This window comes from Lepidochelys kempii, chromosome 10 (genome assembly GCF_965140265.1).
Source record: "Lepidochelys kempii isolate rLepKem1 chromosome 10, rLepKem1.hap2, whole genome shotgun sequence".
NCBI classification, from domain to species: domain Eukaryota; kingdom Metazoa; phylum Chordata; order Testudines; family Cheloniidae; genus Lepidochelys; species Lepidochelys kempii.
This window is the reverse complement of record NC_133265.1, coordinates 31340038-31364935: the sequence shown is the minus strand read 5'-3', so window position 1 is coordinate 31364935 and position 24898 is coordinate 31340038. Positions and strand designations below refer to the sequence as shown.

Below are 24898 nucleotides of genomic sequence, written 5' to 3'. Positions count from 1 at the left end.
GAGGGGACCATCAGGTCAGGCAGACTGGAGTACTAGTTTAAGTACTATTTTGATGGCTGTTAGATGTCCAGGGCAGGTAGCAGCTGTAGCAAGAGTGCTTTTTCCCCCCTGCATGTGGCAAGACAAGTGAGATCTTTTCTCCCTGAGGTAGCCTTTGCCTTAACTGTCCATGTCTTTGTCACTTCTCTACTAGGTTATGTCTACACTAGCAGTTATGTCGGCAAAACTTTTGTCGCTCAGGGATGTGAAAAACAGACTTCCTTGCGCAACGTAGGTTTTGCTGGCATGAGCTCTAGTTTGCATAGTGCTCTGTTGTTGGGAGACACTCTCCAGCCAACATAGCTACTGCCGCTCGTTAAGCTGGCTTTATGTTGACGGGAGAGCTCTCTCCCATTGGCATAACGCAGCTACACAAGTGCTCTTACAGCACCAGCACAGTTGCAATGGTACAGCTGTGCCCTTGTAAGCTTGTAAGTGTAGACATGGCCTTAAATTGCTGTAATATGTTCTACCTGGGCTACACTTTGGAACCATTCAGAATTCTTCAGGCTGCTTCTTAAGAGTAATAATAATACCTAGCTCTTATAAAGTACTGTACTTTTCATTAGTAGATCTCAAAGTACTTCACAAAGGAAGTAAATATCACTAGCCCCATTTTACAGATGAAGAAACTGAGGCATACAGAGCATTGAAGTGACTTGTCTGAGGTCACCCAGTAGGCCAATGGCATAGTCAGGAATAGCACCCAGATCTCTTGACTGCCAGTCCAGTGCTCTAACTAGTAGGCTATGCTGTGAAGTTGCCTGTTGGGAGCATATTAAACCAATGCTCTGTCATCTGTATCAGCTCCCAGTAAGTTTCTGCATGGAATCCAGGGTGTTGGTCTCTGCCCAAAATATGCTGTCACTGTTGAGATTAGCAGAGACACTTAAGAAGCAACTCCTTCAATATAAACGAGAGGGAACTGCTGGCAGGACATTCTCCAGGAGTGGTCCTCAGTTTTGGAACTCGCTCCCCCACTTGCTCTGCCATGGAAAAGAAGCCCTTGAGGAATTCCACCATGATTTCAACAATTTCCATCCCACCATCAACCTTAGCCTGGACCAGTCCACACAAGAGATCCACTTCCTGGACACTACAGTGCTAATAAGCGATGGTCACATAAACACCACCCTATACCAGAAACCTACTGACCGCTATGCCTACCTACATGCCTCCAGCTTTCATCCAGACCACACCACACGATCCATTGTCTACAGCCAAGCTCTGCGATACAACCGCATTTGCTCCAACCCCTCAGACAGAGACAAACACCTACAAGATCTCTCTCAAGCGTTCTTACAACTACAATACCCACCTGCTGAAGTGAAGAAATAGATTGACAGAGCCAGAAGAGTACCCAGAAGTCACCTTCTACGGGACAGGCCCAACAAAGAAAGTAACAGAATGCCACTAGCCATCACCTTCAGCCCCCAACTAAAACCTCTCCAACGCATCATCAGGGATCTACAACCTATCCTGAAGGATGACCCATAACTCTCACAGATCTTGGGAGACAGGCAAATCCTTGCTTACAGACAGCCCCACAACCTGAAGCAAATACTCCCCAGCAACCACACACCACACAACAGAGCCACTACCCCAGGAACCTGTCCTTGCAGCAAAGCCCACTGCCAACTGTGTCCACATATCTATTCAGGGGACACCATCATAGGGCCTAATCACATCAGCCACATGATCAGAGGCTCGTTCACCTGCACATCTACCAATGTGATATATGCCATCATGTGCCAGCAATGCCCCTCTGCCATGTACATTGGCCAAACTGGACAGTCTCTACGTAAAAGAATCACTGGACACAAATCAGACGTCAAGAATTATAACATTCAAAAACCAGTCGGAGAACACTTCAATCTCTTTGATCACTTGATTACAGACCTAAAAGTGGCAATTCTTCAACAAAAAAACTTCAAAAACAGACTCCAACGAGAGATTGCTGAATTGGAATTAATTTGCAAACTGGATACAATTAACTTAGGCTTGAATAAAGACTGGGAGTGGATGGGTCATTACACAAAGTAAAACTATTTCTCCATGTTTATCTCCCCCCCCTCCCCCCGCAACTGTTCCTCAGACGTTCTTGTCAACTTCTGGAAATGGCCCACCTTGATTATCACTACAAAAGGTTTTTTCCTCCCCTCTCTCCTGCTGATAATAGCTCACCTTACCTGATCACTCTCGTTACAGTGTGTATAGTGACACCCATTGTTTCATGTTCTCTGTGTATATAAATCTCCCCCCTGTATTTTCCACTGAATGCATCTGATGAAGTGAGCTGTAGCTCACGAAAGCTTATGCTCAAATAATTTTGTTAGTCTCTAAGGTGCCACAAGTCCTCTTTTTCTTTTTGCGGATACAGACTAACACAGCTGCTACTCTGAAACTTTGTCTATGTTGTCATTTTTAATGTATGAGATAGGTGTCCACAGCACTGTATGGACATCTATAATTAATTTTATTTATTCATATTTTTAAAACACATGTAGAAATCAGATGATTACTGTCCCCACCCCCTTGGTGCAGATAGAATGTGGCTCTTTAGAGGAGGCAATGTCTTGATTGAAGTAGTATAGGGAATGTCAAGCATCCCCTGGATTGATGCACAGAAGTACTCTGGACAAAATCTTGATGCATCCTGCTGACAGGTATCAGTATCAGGTGTGCAGGGTGTGTCACAGGGGTGGAAGAGGTGGTACGGGGCCTGTCCTTTTGCTACATGGGTGACAAAGTCACAGACAGCTATAAGATTTCTTGTTCCCCAGTGTGCCTTCCCTACACCGTGGAGCACTTTAAGTTGGCTATATGTTGGATTTATCAGCGGATACAGGGTAGGTCTGGGGCACTTTCACACGCTCTTTCTGGGGCGTAATGCAGGCAGACCTCATGGTGTCTCAGTCCTTGCACAGAAAGATACAAAGTTCTTTATGCCTGTACAGCACAGGCTGAATACAGTGTGAGTGCTTTCTCTTTGCTGCCTTGTTTTTAAATTCAAGTATGTTTTATTGTTTAAAGTGTTTATAATATTTCTAAGATAATTTCCCTAAACATTTTCTAATTCTTTTAAAAGTAAAACTTCCATTGTATATTGGATTGCTCTCTCTTTTCTCTTTCAAGAGACATCCTATCCACCCTTGATTGTCTATGAGCAGGGAATGTACCTGTAAGTGAAGCTACAGTGAGTTGTTCTGTATTTTTGCTTCCAGAATCTCAAGTCTCCCAAAAGCAGTCCTGTCAGTGACTTTAAATTCACCACCCAGAACCCAGTACTCCAAGTACACGGCGATGTGGAAAAGGAAAGAATACTTTTAAGTATTGATGATGTAAAGGTGTGGTATGGCCTTTTATGTTTTGCCAAACTTTATAAATAATCTGATAATAGAACAATTTTTATCAAAAGCTTTGCAGGGTGATTGGAACTGAAACCATTTCCTTTTCAGGAAGATGAGAGTCCCAGGCTTTCTTCATAGCTTCAGGCCATCCCCTGTCCCCATGCGTACACATACATGTACACACACATGCCCTTCAACCAAATTCTCTAGCCTGAAATCTCTGCCTCTCCCCCCTCCTATGTCCCTGTTCCCGCTGGGCCTTTGACTCCTCTGTTGTACTTCCCTACTCTGTTCCCCTGGTTCAACATGCAGCAGCTCACTCAGCCCCATATTCACCCCGACATTGTACTGTCCTTGCCTGCCCCAATGGTGCCCCGGAGCCCAATTTCACCACCAGAGCCTAACTCACGTCTCCTGCAGCCCAGCTTTCCTGATTCACCAGGGATATTCATAGATTTATATTTTAAGGCCAGAAGGGAACCATTAGATCTCTACTCTAACCTCCTATATAACATAGGCCAGAGAATTAAATCCAGTTACCAAAAAAAAAAAAAAGAAAAAAAAAGCTTGTAATGATGTAATTAGAGACTGTACCACAATGCATTCCTAACTGGCATTTCCTAACTTCTGACTGCTTGACTTTGCAACCTGAGTGTTCTTTTAATGTTTATAGTTTTTTTGTGTGTAATTTCCTAAATTTATAAAAAAAGTAAGCTGAAGAAAACAGGATTTCCATCATGTGGAACCCCATATTGACTCCTACATGATTCATCAGCAGAGTTAAAAGTTTTACATCTACAGCATGGACTGCTGCCACTTGAGCTAACAAAGTCACTGCTAGCAGTAGTAAATTGTCATTCTCTATATTGTGAGGAAGGTGAAGCACAATGTCGAAGAACAACTACCTCCAGGGCATGCCCTCACGTGGTCCTGCAGTGTTCCAATGCCTCAATTTTCCCTTTCCAGGAACTTGCCGTTCCACTTTTTACAGGGGATCACCTACTCCACCATATGTGATAAGACGCACCATCCTGTGGTAGGCTGTGAAATGACTGCTGCATCTGCCTCAGTTTGCCCTTTCTTCCAGCATCCCAGTAACTCCATGCAGGCTTTCAGAGAATAAATAGCCCTTTACAGGGTTAATTTATTGCAGAAGGTCCAAAAATCATAATCCAGATTTTCCCAGCACAGTCAATCTTTCAAATTCCACCAGTCTGTCAACATATCAACTACAGTTCCAGTGTCTCTCACCATGCCCCAGCACTTCAGCATGGCTCTGGCATTTCTTACCACACCTCACCCCAGCACCGTTAGCTAAGGAACTTCTCCACCCTGTTTCTAGCTTCTGCTTGGAGACATCAGTGGGCTCATCCTTTAATCATTCCCCAGCCTTCATCCCTCTGGCTTCAGCTCTGCAGCTTAGAGAGCCGGCAGGCATCTGCCTCTGTGGCTGTCGGCCTTCAGCTCTCTCTGGGCATGGCTCTCTGGCCTGGGAAAGTTTGTAAGTGACCCTCCCGCAGCTGTCTTCCCACCTCCACCAACATGACCTGGATCCATTGCTCAATAAGAAAATGCTCCCTGCTCCCTCCTTCAGGGGCATCTCCTTCCTGAAGTTTTCAACACAGCTCTGCTCTTCTTCTGAGCTTTCTCTGGACTCTGAATTCTTCTAGTTTGGGTTCTGAATGCTCTCATGTCTTTGGGCTGTCTTATTTATAACTTTCAGGGCAGCTCTCCCTCCTAATTACATCAAACTAGGGCACCTGTACTTGGACGGGAGACCTGGGCCTAATTTCATTTACAGGGCCAGCTACCCTGTTACACATACATTTTATTAGTGGATTTCACAGTTGCTGGCTGTTATCAGAGGCATGTTGACATTAGAGGAATCCTGGGTTCTATTCCAGGTTCTGAGGGAAAGTTATAGACCATTCTGCCCCTGTTTTCCCCAAAGCCTGATCCCTTTTGCCCCACTGATCCCTCCAACCTGTCTCAGTCCATCTCCACCTCAGCTTCTTGTCCCAGTTCCTTCTCCCTTTTTTGGGTCTTCATTCCAGTGTGGCTGCTTCCTCTTTCTCCTCCTCACTGCCTGGGCACCAGCAGTGGGAACATTGAGAGCACCAGTAGAGACAGTATCTCTGCACTTAGTTCTTGTGTCTGGCATCCTAGTTGTTCTTGGCATCCAAGAGTAGCAATTGCAGGGCAAGTCCAGCTCAACCGTGGCTATTCTGGGATGATGCATGCTCAGTACAAATAAAATCTTGGGAGACGTTAGCTTCCAAATTCTAACAAGACTCTGTTGAACTTGTGTGCATTAAGATCTTCAGAGACTTATACATTGGCCAAATTAGGGAGAATTTTCATAGGGACAGCAAAAAGCTGACACCAGGGCAACGCTCTGCCAAATTTAACTCCTTGCTCCAAAGAATGGAAGCATTAGAGTTTCTCATTTAAACAGCTTTAAAAAATGTTATGTGGGCAAAGCAACATATTTTTCCTTAACCTCTTTTTGGGAAATAATACAGAAATGCCAGTTTTCAATGCACATGGATATAGTCTGTGTTTTTTTTTCACAGGGTTGCTGTCTCATTCAGGTCCCAATCATATACCACTAAAGTCAATGGGAGTAAAGGGAGCAGAACTGAGCCCTCATTGCATAGCAGAGGCAATGAGTTGGCTGGGTGGGGGGCATGTGGGGTCATGTGCCCACCCAGATTTGCCGCTTGGCTTGTACTGAACATACTCACAGAGACTGAGCATGCTCAGTAACACTACTGAAGCTGGCTTCCCTCACTCTGATGGATGGTGCTTATTGAATGCGGCAGCTGTTCAGCACTGCCTTTTAACCTCATTATTCATTATATGGCACCAGGATTTATTTACTGCACACCGTCCAAACCCTGCACTGAATAGGGAATTACTTATTTCCTCACAACTTTTCTGCTATGCTGCTCACCATGATATCTGAGTCTCACAGACTTTAAAGAATTAGTATTCACAGCACCCTGGAAAGAATTATTAATCTCATTTTACAAATGGGGATCTGAGATATAAAGAGATTTTGGCCAACATTTATAAAAGGGTGCATGAATTTTGAGTGCCTCAGTTACTGGATACCCAGCTTGGGATACTTAGGGCTAGATTTACAAGGGAGATTTAAGCTAGCAGCTAAGCGCCTAAGTGCAGTGTTTAGGCACCACTGACATTCACAGAACCACAGTTCAGCTGCCATGTAATCTGTTGGTGCCTAAAGTCTATAGGTGTCTAATTTTCCTCTGGTAAAGTCCCCCTGGCAACTAAATTTCTGCCTCTGGGCCTGCACACAGCCTCCTGAAACCCAACACTGCCGAGCAGCTTGGCACTTAACTCCTGCCTAAACCCCAGCAACATTCACAAGCTAGACATTCCCCTGCCTGTCTCGCCTGATCTGGTAGATATGCTCAGAAGCTGCCTAAGAACATGCGTACCAAATCTTGCCCCTCACAAAAAGCCAGCTGAGGTGGTATCCCCAATAGCCGATGGTTGGAGCACGCCCTTTGGATGTGGGAGACCTGGTTTCAAATCCCTGCTCTGCTTCCTAGCTGAATCCCCCTTCCTAGCTGAGTGCCCTAAGATAGAGGGTATTCTCATTCTCTCCTGTTCAAGTTGTTCCACTTTGTGTAAAATATTTTAATATTCAGGAGATCAGAGAGAGTGTGACTGGATAGCCTAGTGATTAGCACACTCCCATAGCAGACCTGCGTTCCAGCCCCTGCACCAGTGAATAGTTCAGTGTTTCATCCAAAGTCGAACCATTTCAACGGGTGAGATTAAAAAAGACAGCCCCCACCCCCACCCCAGAATATCCCATAGCCCAGTGGTTAGAAGATTCAATTGGGAGACCTAGGTTCAAGTCCTTGCTCTGAATCAGGCAGAATGGGGACTTAACCTGGATCTCCTACTTCCTGGGTGAGTGCTCTAATGACTGCACTCTTTGGTATAAAGGAGGGTGGCACCTTCTCTTCATTTTTAACTTGAGAAAGGGTTGTTCCGGTTTAGGTCCCTAACTCCAGGAGAGGGTTCAAAGTTGTGAATTCTGAGCATACTCCAGCCCAGAGTTAGGCATCTCTAATGGGTTGCCCCCTTTCAAGGCGCCGTCTGATGTGCTGAGATACCACTGAGCCCACCTGTTCTGTCAACATGGGCCCCCTTTAACTTGTCTTGCTGAGCCAGGCTCTTAAACCCCCTCTAGCACACACACAGGCAGGGTTACACCCAGCTGCAGAAAGACACGGACACTGAGATCAGCTCTGGAAAGACTCAGCTTAAGGGACTTGCTCCAGTAGTCAGGTGCCCACCTCCCTTAGAGTGCAGACCCAAAGGCATATTGTCTTGTGATGTATAGAATAATCTGCACAGTGCAAGCTCATAAAAATTCACCCTCTTCCTCAATGTGAAGAGAGATATGCACCCTGTCTCCCCCCCCCCCAGTTAAAAATTGCACAAACTGGGTTTGATAATAAACAAAACAAATTTATTAACTATAAAAGGCAGATTTTAAGTGATTATAAGAGAGAGCAAACAGAACAAAGCAGATTACTAAGCAAATAAAACAAAGCACGCAAACGAAGCTTGATTCACAAAAAAAATTGGTTACAAAATGTAATTTCTCACCCTAAATGTTGAATTAGACTGGATGCAGCGCTTCTGTAGCTCAGAGTTCCAGTTATTTCTTCTTACAGACTGGTCCCCTGTCCCAGTCTGGACTCAACCCTGCCTTTCCCTTCAGGTTAGTTTCTTTGTCCCTTTAGGTTCTTTCATCAGTCCTTCTTCTTGGGTAGGCAATGGAGGAGAGTCTGGAATGCCTTCCCTCCCAGCCTTAAATAGAATTTACATAAGGCAGGAAGCCTTTTGTTTCCCAAACTTGACCTCCCCATCCTGTGAGTGGAAAATTACTAGAAGTCCAAGAGCGTGTTTAGTACCAGGTGGCAGGACCTCCTGACCAATTAGTGTCACAGCTACATCCCAGGATGACTCTTAGGAAGGAGAGAGATTAGTATCTTCACAGTCTTGTTGTTTCTTCCTAATGGGCCATTGGCCCTGTCTGGCTTTTCACTGTTGTATCTGAAGGGCTAGTTATGGGTGTCACCCAAAGTAGCACATTTGAAATACAGCTACATGGTCAATATTCCTAACTTCAGATACAGAAATGATACAGGCATACAGATTGGATAATCACATTCAGTAAATCATAACCTCTCCAATTCTATCTTACATGAGCCATCTTGCATAAAGTGTATCTCAGTTATGCCATATCCATATCATAAGCATATTTCCATAAGAATATGGAGTGTAACATCACAGCATCAAGCTTCCTTTCAGGGGCAGGGCTTAGGCTTCAGCTTTCTCCTTGGCATTTCCTACTTGCTAGCTTAAGTGGCTGCCTGCTCTACGCTCTGGCTTCTGTGAATCCCTTTTTTGGTACCCAACTATCTCCATGCATTGTATGAAGAGTCCAGGCATCCAGCTCGGGGTTGTGAATTCCACTTATTGGCAGGGTGCTTAGCTCTGCTTTTGAATCTAGGGCCTAAGGCTAAACATGCACAACTCCTGTGGGATTCAGCTACAATTCTGAATGATCAGCACTTCAGAAAATCATTCCCTATCTAGCTAAAGTTGATTTCCCAGTAAATGAGGAACACACAGTTATCAGCCACCTCTGAAAATACTGATTTTAAGTAACTTATCCAAAATCCTATTAAAAGTCTTTAGCAGAGCCACGACTAGAACCCAGTTCTCCTTGGACTTAGTCCAGCACCTTGTCAAGAAAACCATCTTTTGTCTTCCTTGAGTCCCCTGTTTCCCCATGATGAACTTTTGGAGTAAATGAGCTTGGGTGCTACAGCCATCAATCTTGGTTACTATTCAGACCTGTCTTACTCACTGCCCCTCTTTTGTATGTAATTTTATAGATTTAAAAAAAAAAAGGACTTCTGTCATGTGTAACTTTAATAATATTCACCTGGGTTGTTAGTAGGATTTGAACCTGGGACCTTCAGATCCCCACCATAGATACCATAACGTGAGCCAAAGCTGTCAGCCGTAGTAGGCTGTTATTGTCTATGGACCAGCTACTGCTAGAATCGGTCGTGTATTGCACTGAAACAGTGGGTTACGCATGCAGGAGTAGCCCCATTCTATAAAAGCAGAATCAAGCAATACATTTGGCATATTCTTTCTGAGAGGAAATATGGCTAAATTGAAGAAACTTAGGTTCCGTTCTGAGCTATGCCAGATGTGATCTTGTACAACATTTCAGGCATATTAAAACAAACCAACAAAAAACCCTTGGCCATTGGCATATTTTATACAATCCCTGTTCCAGTGCTCATTGAGCTTTTATTCTGGGACATCCATTGTTTTCTTCAACCGCCATGGGTACCAGGATGGATCCCCAACATGCCAACCTCTTTATGGGCTACCTCAGGGAAGAATTTCTGGATAAATGCAACATAAAACCAACTATATACCTGAAATACATCAATTATATTTTCATCCAATACATTTCCCTGTTCTGTTCACTCTCTCTGAAACATCTGGCCTTGGCTGCTGTCAGAAGACAGGATATTGGGCTAGATGGACCATTGGTTTGACCTCATATGACCATCCCTACGTTCTTATCCTTCAGACAGACAACCTAAACAATGATTTCCACAACAACATCAACAACTACCATCCATCAAACTTTGTAGAGAACTCCCACACCAGCATCAACTTCCTGTACAGCACGATCAGTGTCAACAATGGAACCCTACAGACAACTATATACAAGAAAGCAACAGATCACCACACTTACTTCCACTGATCCAGCAACCACTCCAGAACACCAACACCAAGAAATATGTTATATACAGCCAGGCACTTAGATACCATAGAATATGCTCTGAAGAGAAAGTCGAGAATGTACACCTTAACACACTTAAAACCACCTTAATTAAACAAGAATGCTTCACTAGAGAAGTAGATAGCCTCCCCAAGAATTTATGGCTCTTGCAGAGAAGGGGAGGCAAAAAGATTAGGAGAATGGAAAGAAAAGAAGATCCACCCCTCTGTATTTTAAAAAGCAAGGAAACACACAATACTTCAAAAATGCTAAAGAATTAAAATAACTTTTGGCTGACTACCAGTAGCTCAGAGTCTTAATATGACAATAACAACAAGGAGTCCGGTGGCACCTTAAAGACTAACAGATTTATCTGAAGAAGTGGGTTTTTTACCCATGAAAGCTTACGCCCAAATAAATCTGTTAGTCTTTAAGGTGCCACCGGACTCCTCGTTGTTTTTGTGGATACAGACTAACACGGCTACCTCTCTGAATATGACAATGACATTTCCATTTTTGTAAAAATAAAATAAATAGGAGTTCATTATACCATACATCTCTCAAAGATACTAGTAATATATTAGACAGACAAGGTAGGTGATGTAATAATATCTTTTATTGAACCAACTTCTGTTGGTGAAAGAGACAAGCTTGTGACCTTACACAGAGCTCTTCTTCAGGTCCTCAGAGTATCATAGCTAAATACAAGGGTGGAACAGATAAGTAGTTAACATGTTTTGCAAGAGAGCATTCAAAGTGAAAGGGGAAATTAATACTTCTACAGCTGTAGGACAAAGGAGTATTAGTGAGTTACAGATTGTTGTAATGGTCCATAGTAATATATAGTAATATATTATAGTTCACAATATTATTGTAATAAACAGGTTTGTTTGTAATAACTGGTGAAGGCTTCTAAAGGGGATTATTGCCATATTGAAAGCCACAACTGTGAGAAATAAACATTTATCCCTGTGGAACACTGGCAACAGAGGGCTGAGTTAAGGTTGTCTAGGTGTGACCTTGTGGAGTAGGGCTGATTTGCCAAGGGAAAGTGTTTGTGAGCAGCTTTGTGTATATGGGAGAAGGTAAGGTGTGTAGCTGTATATTGTTTCCTGGCTTTTGTAGATTTAAATTTTGCATTGCTGTCCCTCAGCAACTTTTAATGTAATTTATTTTTTTAAATGTAGTCTATTTACTCAGTTTCATAGCTTTCCCTGAAATACTACACTTCCATGTTCTTGCTTGCAAAGGCCCAAAATGTTTTCTGCTGCCTTCCAGCTGTGTGTATTTATAAAAAGTGTTTGTGTTTTTCCCTTCTTGGGGGTGGGAGGAGCAGCAGTTTAACTGGTTTTATTTTGAAAGACATATGTGAGATTTTGCTGACAAATCTGTCTGGATTGTACCAGGAATTGAGAAGAAGTTTGGAACTCCGTGTAAGTCAGAAAAGGATGGAGAAGGAAAGTTCTAGTGATGACTATGACTCTGTTGAGGAGGATGTGCTTTTGGAGCACTCTCAGGTGGAAGAGACAGTTGCAAGTTTTGGAAGCCTCCAGTTGCCCAGTGGCGAGTCATTACTGAAGGATGTTCCCAAGTATCAGGAGGCTGGAAGATGCTGTGACCTTGATGCTGGTGCTCTCGTGCTGGAATTTAAGCAGAATCCGACAAGTAAGTCTTTGTGTCCTGTACCAGTTCAGCTGCAGCGTTGCAGTAGTAATTCTAGTTTTTATTTATAGAGTTTGTGGCTAAAAGGGAACCTTATGTCATCTAATCTGACCTCTTATACACCACAGGCCATTATGTTTCATGCAGGTATCCCTGCATTTAGGCCAGTAATATCTGTTTGATTATAGCATATCTTCCAAAAAGGATTCCAATCTTTCTGAAGAATTCAAGAGATGGAGAATCTACCACTTCCCTTGGTAGTTTGTTCCAATGTTTAATCACCCTCGCTGTGAAATATTGGTGCCATGTTTCCCGTTTGAATTTGTCTGGTTTCAGCTTCCAGCCATTGGTTCTTGTTCTGCCTTTCTCCGCTAGATTAAAGAGCCCTTTTGGTACCTGGTGTTTTCTCCCCATGTAATCAAGCCATCTCTCAGTCTTCTTTTTGATAAACTGAACAGATTGAGCTCTTTACATCTCTCACTGCAAGGCATTTTCACCAGCCCTTGAATAATTTTGTGGCTCTTTTCTGCACTCTCTCCAGTTTTTCAATATCCTGTTTAAATGTAGACACTAGAACTGTATGCAGTATTCCAGTGCTGGTCTCACTAATTGTAATAGGCCTAGATCACATCCTCTAGTCATCAGCGCACTGGCTAGTCATACCACCTAGTGGGTTCAAGTCCTGGTTTGGCAGTAGTGCCTGGTGGGTTCAAGTCTGAGGTTGCTAGTAGCACCTAGTGGGTTCAAACTTGGGGGTTGATGGTAGTGCCTAGTTGGTTTGAGCCAGGGAGTTGGAGGTAGGGGAACCCAGGCCCTCTCACTCTTCCGGTTCCAACCAGGGCCCTGGGGCAGGCAGTTCAGGTGTGCAACGTGGGTCAGGGTATCGCCCAGCCTTTTCCCTGGGTTACTTCCTATTGTGGGGTTGACAACCTGCAGCACATGTGGAAAAGGCGGCATACGAGCCAATTTTTACTGCCACGCTGCTGCCAGCCAGGGTCCCAGCCGCTGGCTCCACTCAGCCTGCTGCCTGCCTGGGTGAACGGAACCCCAGGCCAGCAGCGGGCTGAGCGGGGCCAGCAGCCGGGACCCCGGCTGGCAGGAGCTGGCAGCCGGAACCTCAGACCACTGGCCACACTCAGCTCGCTGCCAGTCTGGGGTTCTGTCAGGGGCCACTGTAAATGTAAAATTTATTACTGTCACGCGAAACCTTAAATTAATGAAGACTTGGCAGACCACTTCTCAATGGTTGCCGACCCCTGTCCTATTGCATCCCTGCCTCTCCAGAGGCACAGCGAAGGCCTGACTAATGACCTGCAACATGTACCCCCAGAAGAGGAGCAGGAGGTTCCCTTCCCCACTCACAAGCAGATGCTTTGCTGTCTCTTCTGCAGTGGTTTGCGGCTCTGAGTCTTTTCAGGGCTGTGTGGAGTTCCTTTTGGATTCCTGCATGAGCTACCAGAGGAAGTCAGCTCCCTTGCACTGACCGCCCTGATTGAGCTGTGCTGTGCCCTTGTAAGCTCTGTCTCAATTGACAGCATGTCCAGAAGGCTCTGCTGGGTAGAGCCTCCTGCGACTAGAGCTACTCCTTAATTCCCTTTTCCCCAGTGTGGGGTTTGTACCCCATCATACCAACACAGAGTGAAGTTACCTCTCTACTTCCCTCCTTATCCATCCAAGAATCTCATTATCCTTTTTTGTCACAGCATCACACTGGGAGCTCATGTTTAGTTGCTTGTCCACTGTGACCCTTACCTCCTTTTAACAGTCACTATTTTCCAGGATAGTCTCCCATTCTGTAAGTATAGCCTGCATTCCTTGTTCCTAGATGTATAACTTTCCATTTGGCTGTATTAAACCACGTTTTTTATCCAGGTTACCAAGTGAATCCAGATCACTCTCTATGAATCCCCTGTCCTCATTATTTACTGTTCCACCTATCTTTGTTTCATCTGCAAATTTGATCAGCCATGATTTTACATTTGATTCTGGATCATTGATGTAAATTGTTGAATAGCATTGGGCCTAGAACTGATCCCTGTGGAACGCCACTAGAAACACCCCGTTCAATGATGATTACTTGTTGAGACCTATCCATTACACAGTTCTTCATCCATTTAACATGAGTGTTGTTGCTATTGGACATGGCTAATTTTTAAGCAGAATATCATGTGATATCAATTCAAATGTCTTACAAAAGTCTAAGTCTATTATATCTGCCCTGTTACCTTTATCAACCAATCTTGTAATCTCATCAAAGAATGAAATGAGGTTTGTTTTATAAGATCTATTTTCCATGAAACCATGTTGGCATTAATTATATTCCTGTCCTTTAATTCTTTATTATTTGAATCCTATATCAGCTTTTCTATTAATTTGCCCAGTAATTATGTCTTTGACAGCCTCTGTTCATTCCCACTTGTGGCATATGGTGCCCCGGCTTCAAGCTGTGGAACTGCCTTTAAAAGCCATGTCTGTTTGTAGGGTGCACAAGTGGTCTCACACAAGGGGAATGTCATCTCCCTACACTATATAAAGGAGTGCGTCCCCTGGCTGCTTCAGTTCCTTTGCTGCTTCAGCAGAGAACTAACAGAACTCACTTCATGTCCTTGAATTGCTCTATTGTAGTCTAATTCTCTTCTTGTATATAGTTAGTTAAATTAGTCTTTAGTGTAGTGTAGCTTTTAGCACAGTATAAGTAGCTACCCTCTTTGGGTAATGGCAGGAGCCATGTTGGGTCCTAAGCCATATAGGGCATTTAAGAAGTGTGGTTCTGCCCTGCAATGATTCCTGAGATGGACACTTATTTCAGATGTGTCTGTCGTTCTAATTTTGATTGACTGAATGGGCTCAGAGAGTCAATGGTGTTAATATGACCCTGTTGCTATTCCACATTAAACAGTTAAACATGGGTCAGGGTTTCTAGAATAGAGACTGTAGCCTGCCTAGACCATTAAGTATCTTTATAGCCCTTTTTTTAAAGATACAGAAAAAAAGGGGAAAAAAACAGTTGAAGCATTTGAAATGTAAAGTGTTAAGTAAGGATTTCATTTTAACAATATCCCTTATTACCTTTCCCTTTAGCTGTCGAGAGTTTTTATAGGAAAAATCCCATCTGATGGTCTTTAAGGTAGTATTAAATATGGTAATTGTTCTTTCTGGGGACAAGAAAACTAATTAGTTGAGGTCAGCTGGAGCTGTGGTTGTTGCTGAAGTCATATTCTGCTTTCCCTAAGGCTAAACGAAGCAAACACCCTCAAAAGGGAGAGAAAAGAACAGCAAAGATAGAAAATGCAGCTTTGGTCTCTCGTGCTGACTTTCACTTGCAACCTTGCTGCTGGAGAAACACAGACACAGCATGTGATCTGATCAGCCACACTGAGACCTGGCAAACTAGCACTGGGCTTTGTGTCTCCTGTCTGCCACTCAATGGATACAGCTTTTAAAGGGCAGTTCTGCAGCTCAGTGCCAGGGTCACCATATCCCACAAGTGGAAATACATAGAGGCAACTCTTGATCAACAGCTACTAGTAAGTGACCTCTCTTTTCTGTGAGTTGGATCTTCAACTCTAAACCTCTGTTATCAATCATTTAAACTTTAAAAGTTTGAGGACAAAATTTATTATTTGAACACTTTCCATTTTTCAAAAGTTCCATTTAGAATGATGACCAATAAGGACATAGATTCTTGGCTGCAATTTCTCTTTCACTATTGCCCTTGCAGGCAGGGTCACATCTCTCTCTTGCCTTGTGCTTGAGGCTGAAGTGTCATTTTGACTGCCCAACAGTCTTGTTCTTCAAAAGCAGAAAGACTGATGTTCCTGAAAGATCCAAAAAAGAAACGTGGGAATATCTTTGCTGCAATGTCCATGTGCAACTCCCTTTTGTGGGCTCAGAAGCTGCCATGAGTAGAGATGGGGGGAGAGAGAAAGGTGAAGGGGAGGTCACTGTCTCTCATTCTTATAACCCTCTCCCCTCTTTAAGGATTACCCCCAGCTGGGGTGCAGGCGGCAAGCATCTCTTGTGGATGTGAGGTTTGAACCATCCCTGTGATGAAATGTAAATTTCTTAGTCACATCTTCCCCCTGACGGAGAATGGCCACTTAAGCAGGTGATAGTCTTTTAACATCTGGCTGGGTGTTGGCCTGTCCTTTATTCCGGAGAAACTGGTTTAGACCTGCTTTTCTTAACATTGGAGCATGTTATAACAGTGTTATACAGTAGACTCTTGTAACTTTACATACCATACTCATACACACATTTTACCAGGACAATAATGTTCAGCAGATTATGAGCTTTCAACTGATACCTCACAAGGCATACTTTGTACAAAATTTATCATAGTCTTGTAAAAGTGATGAACATAATAGTATAGATCATCACATCTTCCCTTGTAATCCAAAATTTGTGTCTAAATTCTAATCTACATTTAACAAGTTTTATTGGCATAACTATGTTGGCAATGTATATATTTTATTTACAGATATATTATGCTGGTAAAAGCTTTAGTGTAGATACAGTTATACAGGTATAAGGCACTTGGTATAGCTTATTTAGCTTCATTGTACTGGAATAAGCTATATGTAAGCACTTCTGTAACAGTATAACTACATCTACACTAGGTGAAGGGGGTGGGGTGTACTGCTTTAACTTTGCCAGCATAGTTAAAGCAGCAAAACTCTTATTTGTAGACAAGTCCTAATAAGTCTTCACTGATTTGCTGCTCCTAAATCCAGTTGAACTTCACTTGACTTATGTGTTTAGTGTGTGGGAGCTGGGTGACGATGGTGGCCTGTGATGTACAGAAAGTCAGGCTGGATGATCTGGTTGTCCCTTCTAGCCTTAAACTCTGTGACTCTAGTTCTCTTACTCTTCTCACTTGTTTTTCTGCAGATATGAAACAGGAACGAATTCTGTCTGCAAAGAGGAAAGATGCTGCTGAAACCTACATTCCAATCAGACCTATGAAGGTCAGAAGTAAAATGGCTCGTCCACTTTCTGCTGGACCCCTGCACCAGGAGGGACATGAAAGAACCTGCTCCCGTAAGAGAGATGAGAATATGTAAAGTATACAATTGTGAGCTTCCATTCTCCTTCCCCTGCACTGGATTAGATGTTGTCTCTGCTGCACACTTCTATCCTCGCTCTCCTGGGCTGTTGCCCATTTTTATGCTTCTTTTCATCTCAAAATTCCATTGACTTCAGTGGGAGCAGGAGCAAGCCATGGCTATATATGCTATCTCTCCGCCTCCTCATTCTTCTTTCCCTGCCCCCACAGAATGAAGACTTCTTCCCTTCTTTTTCCATCCTCCCTACTGCTCTATACTTGCCCCTTTTTCTTTACACAGACATATTCCCTATGGTGAAAGGGTGCTGACAGGAAGGCAACCTCTGCATGTCAGCTACTGGATCTTCAGAGGAACTGTCAAAAGATGGTAGCTCTCTGTAATCCAGCCACTCCCCTTAAGCAAGTTCACCATCAGTTACAAAAAGATGGGTTTTTTGGGGGTGTGGCGGATATCTGACATAAACCCAGTTACTCAAATGAATGGAAGAGGGTCAGATCACCTTATTACTGTAATAAAACTTCTCAAGCTAAGCACAGCTTCCAAATGAATCCTGAGAGCCAGTAAAGTTAACAGTATTGAAAAGCCCAAACTGTGTCTCCTTAATTAATACAAAACCTAAACAAAACCAAGAAATTATATTCCTTCTTAAACAAAAGAGAAACTCAAACTCCCCCTGTCACCTGGATGCCAGCATCAGCTAATGTTTGTGGTAATACCTCCTGGATCAGATCCTTGCGTTAACCAGTTTTTGAAAGATGTGTGTTGCACTTCCTTCAAACACTTTTAAAACAGTGTATTATATGCATATATCAATTCTGTGTGAGCAAGACAACCAAGGGAAGGTTTAGGAAAAAACAACAGCAGCTAAATAGTCTTGAGCTAACAGTGGTCACCTTGGGAAGACCTCTGGGGAACCCAACACAAAAAGAGCAACCATCCAGCATGTGTACAGCATCTTTCACAGCACCATAGATACACAGGCCACAGGCATAGTCAGTCTTGGGGCAGTGAACCAAGCCACATCTAAACTCAATAATCTGTCTCCAGAGGTGGCGTGGGAAGCCCAAAGCCAGGGAGTCGCTGGTAGTAGCAGAGGCTTTTTCCCATCCTGTCCACCACAGTAAGCTGATGATGTTATCAGCTTGATGGAAAGTATGTTGCACTGCTATGTAATTGGTGGTGCAGTGCATCCCATATATCCCTGAACAGTGGCAAGTGTGTCATTTTCTGTAGCTTCGGGGGCAGTTTATTGGTGCATTCTGACACCAGATGTTAGGCGGAGGAATATGAGGTAGGACTGGTAATCACACAAGTTTTGCTGGCTTCAATGTCCCTGTTATCACTCTTATAGTATGATTAAGCTGTGTTTTAAAAACAGTAGGCCAGAAAGTTGTCTGGGCTTTTTGAGGGCTGTAGAGGAAGGATTGTGTTTGGTTGTTTTGCCTTCGGCTATGTTTACATTATGTACTAGGGGTGCGATTCCCTGCTCGTGTACATATACTCACGCTAGTTCTTATTGAGCTAACATGCATATAAATAGCAGTGTTGTTGTGGTAGCATGTGTAGCGGCAGCATGAGCATGGCTGAGCTGTGCCAAGTACAAACCTGTCGGAAACCAGTGGCTATGTATTCGGCACAGCTCAGCCGGGCCCATTCTGCCACTATGCATGCTACCACAGCCACACTGCATTGCATCTGATGAAGTGAGCTGTAGCTCACGAAAGCTTATGCTCAAATAAATTGGTTAGTCTCTAAGGTGCCACAAGTCCTCCTTTGCTTTTTGCGAATACAGACTAACACGGCTGCTACTCTGAAAACTGCTGTCTATATTCTTTTGTGATGTCATTTGTTCACTAGTTGCCCAGGGTAGAGAAGACCTGGAACTCTAAATTTAAAGCAAACATTAGCATCACCTATATGCTGTGCCTTACTTGGGCTGGGTTGCAAGCTGCCAGTTCAGCCCTTTGTTAATAACTAGACCAGATATTTCATGCTTGGGCTTTTACAGTATTTTATGCATGTATGAGATGATCAAAAAACATTTCTTGCTACTTTTTGATGTCAGGACCAGTAAGTCGACCAGAAAAGCCACTGTCAGCAACTCGAAGGAATGTGTGTGAGAAGAAGGATCCTGAGCAATCTGCTTCTGCTGTCATTAAAGCTATGCAAGTTGAAAATGAGATCTTGCAAAGAGAGATGCTTTGCAGAAGGCTGGAGACTTCTACCAGCCATCAAATGGTATGCCAAAGTACTGACCTGGGACAAGAGAGATCCAAGGTGTTCACTAGCAAAAATTATTTCCTTTCCCTAAACATGAATAGGAATCTTATATAGTTTAGTACAGTGATACTCAGACCTCAGTGGTTCAGGAGCCAAATTGGCAATCAACATTACCCAAAAGAGTATTAGTATGAATTCATTGTTTCATTTACTATAGTAGTATATATTCATATTTAAATAGAATGGCAGGGGAAATATTTAGTTAATTTTTTATATATGTGGTATATAATGCTCACAGCAAAATGACTGACGAAGTATTATTATTTTATCAACTATTGTTGGTTAATAACATAGTAAAAGCATTCTGAGTGGTTAATAATTAAATCACACAGTGTTTTAATATCATATGCTGCAAAGAGCCGCATTAGGCACATTAAAGAGCCACTTGCGGCTCAGACGCCTCAGTCTGAGTATCACTGATTTAAAGCCTTACAAGGGTAGGTGGTGGGGTGAATCTTAACACTACATGAAATGGAATAGTGTGGTCATCCCATATGCACTTTCTGGGGATATTACCTTACAGCTCTTTCTTGATTTCAGAGAAGATCAGAAAAGAATGTGTTAACCATTTATGTGACTCTTCTTCCTAGAGATAGAAAGGATCCTTCTGGTTTCTGCCATTCCCTCCCTCAAAGTTAACACCCAAACAATTTGAAAAGCAGTCACATGACTTTCACTGCACACATTCACCAAGCACTTAGGGCCTGATCCTAGTTTCATTGAAGTCAATGGGAGCTTTTCATTTGCTTCAGAATTGGATCAGACCCTTCTTGGCTGGAATTCAGGACTGGGTCTGTTGGTGTTACAGAATCTCTTTCCAGGTTATGGGCTGCCAAATTCTCCAATCTCCTTTTTATTTTTTGTGATGTCTGTTGTTTTGTGGTTGAGAGAGAGAGTAGTTCCCTCTGCATATTCACAAATAACATGAACTTGCTATGTTTTATGAAAGTAAGGTAATACTTACTTAATAGGCATTGTCTTGGGACACAGAGTGGGATTTTCAAAAGCCCCCAGTCTCAGTGTTGGCCTAACTCTACTCTCAGGGAAGCAATTTACTTCCAGTAACTACTAACACTAAAGGCTTTGAAAATCCCACCTTCAACATGTAAATGTGCTACAGGGCAGAATTAAGGCATTAAAAAGAAAACAAACAAAAGATGGCATTTCATTTCCTGGGACTTTTAAATTCTACTGGCTCTGATTGCATGTGTAAATTCCATAGCCCAACTCCTTGCCTCAGATTCTGTGTACCTTTCAAAGCCTACAGGAGCCTCTCTCTATCTCTCTTACAAGGTCCTTAGGGTCCTTTTCCTGAGCTTCATCTGTCCCTAATTATTCACCTCATATTTGACCCACAGACTTTTCACCGCACAGCTAGGTTACCCATTTGTACATATATGTCACATTCTTAATGACAAGAACATGAAAAAAATCTAGTGCATGTCTGTGGTATGTCATTTAGCAGAGAAATATTTCTCCTGGAGGAGCAGTGCATGGCCTTGTTCCAGATGAAATAGGATTTGGTTTGACCAAGTTACAAGCCTTGAAGTCCAGGAGATATAGGTTCAGGTCTCCTGCTACTTTGGCTCCAGCCCCAGGCCCTTCAAGACTTGTGGGAAATGCCAAACAATCATTTTGAGGGGCCTGTTGAGGATGCAAACAGTTTCCATCTCTCCAGACCCAAATTCCCCCACTTTTGCAAATGGTCTGTCCCATTTCCTCAGTGCTTGGTACCAAGTTATTTCAGACCAGTAGGTCTCCAGTTTGTTTCTAAAATTCTTTCCCACCCTTCTTCCCCATCCCTCTTCGGAGACTACTCCCACGAGACAATCCTCCTCCAGGAGGTACAGTCTCTCCTTTGCTTGGGGGTCACAGAGGAGTTTCAACACTGTCTCAGATGGCAGGGGTTTTAATCCCTCTATTTCTTAATTCCAAAAGTGAAGAGGAGTCTCAGACCAATCTTAGATTTGCGTCAACTCAACAAATTCTTAAAAAATAAAGTTTTGCATTGTCACCCTAGCTCCTGTTATCCCCTCCCTGGATCCTGGTGCCACCCTTGCTTGACTTAACAGATGTCTATTTCCATGTGGCAATCAATCAAGCTCACAGGATGTACCTCAGATTTTTGGTAAATCAAAATCATTACCAGTTCATTGTGCTACCATCTGGCCTGTCAGCAGTTCTCAGGGTCTTTACAAAAGTTATGGCAGTAGTATCTGCATTCCTCAGAATATCTGGAGTTCAACTCTATCTGGATGACTGGCTTGTCAAGGGCCGATCCGGACTGCAGGTACAGTGTAGTGTATTCCTGATCCAGTTGACAGTCAATGCTTTGGGACTACTAGTCAACACAGAGAAGTCTTTCATCTCCTTGGTCCAGAGGATAGAGTTTATAGGGACTGTAACGGACTCAACTCAAGACAGAGCTTTTCTTCCAGACTCAAAGGTTCAAGCAATTTAATCAGTTGTCATAGGTATGAAAGCTCACCTGGTCACAACAGCACAAAAGTGTTTGAGGCTTCTGGGGCACATGGATTTCTGCACTTACCTGGTTCAGTGTGCCAGACTGCACCTCCGAGTTCTACAGGGTTGGCTGGCATAAGTCTACTTTCTGAGCTGTCATCATCTAGATTCGGTGGTGAACGTACGCTCTCATGTCCTCCCTTCCCTACATTTGTGAACAAGTCTAGCCAGTGTATGTGTAGATGTTCCCTTTGCCTGCCCACAGTCAACATGCACATTAGCTCTGGCTGTTAAGTTTGGCTGCTAGTTTGATTAAAGTACATCTTGTAACTATTTCACTGTTCCATCCTGAAGTGGATTTTTCTCTAATGACATGTCCATACATTTTTGAAAGGCCTAGTCAAATTGTATCTTCAGGTGCAAGATTCCCATTCCCCTGTGGGATCTAAACTTAGTGTTATCAAGACTTATGGGTGGCCTGTTTGAGCCTTTGGCTACTTGCACTCTACTGCATCTGTCAATAAAGAGAATTTTTGGTGACCATCACCTCAGCCAGAAGGGTAAGAGAGCTGCCTTCCTTAATGTCTGGGCTTCCCTATGTGATATTCTTTAGGGACAAGGTTTACCTGTATTCTCAACCAATGTTCGTCCCAAAGGTGGTGTAATCTTTCCATACGAACCGGCCAATTTATTTGCCTGCATTCTACCTGAAGCTGCATTCGAGCAGGGAAGAGGAGTGTTTCCGTACCCTGCATATCAGAAGAGCTCTGGCATTCTAACTGCACAGAACCAGGCACTTCCCTAAGTCTTCCCAACTGTTAGTAGAGGTGACAGACAGAACAAAAGGACAATTAGTCTCCATCCAAAGAATTTCTTCTTGGATAGCCTCCTATATACGCGTGTGCTATGACATGGCTAATGTCACCCTTGTGAGCAGAGTCACAGTTCATTCACTGAGGTCCCAATCTGCCTCAGTGGCTTTTATGGCACACGTTCCAATTGTGGACATTTGTAGAGTGGCAACCTGGTCCTCAGTCCACATGTTTGCCTCCCATTATGCTGTGACTCAAGACTCCAGAGACAATGCTAGAGTTGGATGAGTCGTTGTCCAATCCCACCTCTTGTTTTCACAGCTTGAGAGTCACCAAGAGTGGAATGCATATGTGCAATCACTTAAAGAAGAAAAACTAACCTGTTCAGTAACTGTTATTCTTTGGGATGTGTCACATGTGTCCATTCCATGACCCACCCTCCTGCCCCTCAACATGGGAGTTCTAGCAAGAAGGAACTGAGGGGAGCTAGGGGTGGCTCTGCCATTTACATGTCCATGCGCTGGTGCATGGCAGCAGAGGGCATTTGAACGTCCCAGTGGGTACTGCTGAGGGGAAAAGTTTCTGACATCCCTGCGCTGGACACACACATACTGAGAATGGAATGGACATGCGCAACATATCTCAAAAAAGAACAGTTACTGAGCAGGTTAGTAACTGTTTTTTCCAGGACCCGATGAAACACATGGTGTAAACCTCAGTCATACCCCTGAAAGTGGTCCAAGAGAAGCAGCGCAAAGAAATTTTTCATATTTTCGTAATACAGAGATTTATCATGGTCATTAATGAAAGTTTACTAGAGCCCTCAAGAATCATCTGTGTACACCTCCATCCATCCCTTTGTGAATCTGTGACCTGTGATGAATAAAATGTGACAGCCATCTTAAACCAGTATGTTGCTTAATATTAACAATAGGAGCAACATTTAGAGAAAAAGGATTTTAAAACAGTCAACATGTGTGTCTTTCTTACCTAAAGCCTTATCATTCTGTGAGGGTGTCCTAAGCAGACCTAGCTTCTTCAGATACCCAAATAGGTGTCTGTGTTAGTTTGAACAGCTCTCCCAACAATTACCTGGAATTTCCCCCCTGGAAAAGAGAGCCTCATTTTATCCAGCTAGAGTTCCTTTGGGCTTGCCAGTTGACAGGCTTTTGGCTCTGCTTGTCCAAACCAATTCAGCAGGCTCCACAGGAGGTTGAGGCAGACTCCTCAGAGCCAAGGGCTCACCCATTGTCCTACAATAACCCTCTAATATTCACTATAGGGTAGCTTATCTTGAGCTGTTGTTTCCTTTCTGTTTATTTTCTTACAGCTTACTATTAAACTAAACCAATATATTCACATAGTAAACATCTCAATAACCAGGTCAACATATAGTAGTTATAAATAATTACAGAACAGCTGACCATCTGTCACACTAGTAACAGCTGTTCTCTGAAATCTGTGTGATGTGATGGATCAGAGCTCACTCTTCCTTCAGCATTTAAAGATTATGTAATCTTTTGTACTTTGTACAATTGTGATAAATATGGGAATCTTCTTATGAAGAACCGGGGAGATATTTGCATTTTTTAATGAATGTCCTGTGTACCTCAGTGCTTGATATTGTCCGGTAGGACTGCATTAAGTTGAATCAAAGAAAGCTGTTAGGTGAAAACAAGCAGGAAATGAATGACAGTCACAAGGTTCCTCCAAAGAGAATACCAACTCTCCTTAAGAAAATAATGTGGGAACTATTAATTGGAAAATGCCCACCTGCCTGTTTTCAGCCAGGCTAGCAGATTTATTTTTCCGCAGCCTGAGCCTAGAATCAAAGGAACATTAAACCATTAAAGACTTCTTCCTAGAGAGGAAGGAAGGGGTGTGTGGGCATCAGCGGCCTGGGGGACATGCTGCAGGGAGAGAGAGGCAGAAAATGGTGCATAGCATGGCTGTCTCTTGCAACCCAGAAGTAGGGGGCCTGGACTGAGTGGAACTTATGGGAAACTTTCAAGAAAAGGGTAAGAGTTAGGTAAGACCCAGGCAAATAGACCTTTTGTTGTTTTATCCCTTTCTGCTTTCTATCTATATCTGGGTGTGTAAACAATGTTTGTTTTGAAGAAATCAGTTTTGAGTCACTTTAATTAACCATGGTTCACAAGTCTCCCAAGTTTCAGAGTGATAGCCGTGTTAGTCTGTATCAGCAAAAAGAATCAGGAGTACTTGTGGCACCTTAGAGGCTAACAAATTTATTTGAGCATAAGCTTATGCTCAAATGAATTTGTTAGTCTCTAAGGTGCCATAAGTCTCCCAAGAGAATTTTTCTTGCAGGTTCCAAATACAGTTGGGACTGTCACATTATAATGGTTG

General features: G+C 43.2%; 1 protein-coding gene across 12 annotated transcripts in view; it reads left to right on the top strand.

Moving 5' to 3' along the window:
• KATNIP (katanin interacting protein) overlaps window positions 1-24898 on the top strand; it is a 181367-nt gene that overhangs the window by 58985 nt on the left and 97484 nt on the right. For 7 of the 12 annotated variants that reach the window (XR_012161174.1, XM_073362645.1, XM_073362649.1 and 4 more), the window contains 4 exons: window positions 3264-3386; window positions 11655-11913; window positions 16801-16950; window positions 19042-19253. Coding sequence is in view for 11 of the 12 variants with exons in the window: in XM_073362645.1 (XP_073218746.1) it covers window positions 3264-3386; window positions 11655-11913; window positions 16801-16950; window positions 19042-19253 (744 nt within the window). In the remaining variant the exon portion in view is untranslated. Of the gene's footprint in view, window positions 1-3263; window positions 3387-11654; window positions 11914-15149; window positions 15438-15933; window positions 16019-16800; window positions 16951-19041; window positions 19254-24898 lie in introns of those variants that run through there. The other 5 variants (XM_073362647.1, XM_073362650.1, XM_073362646.1 and 2 more) reach the window with 4 other exon arrangements.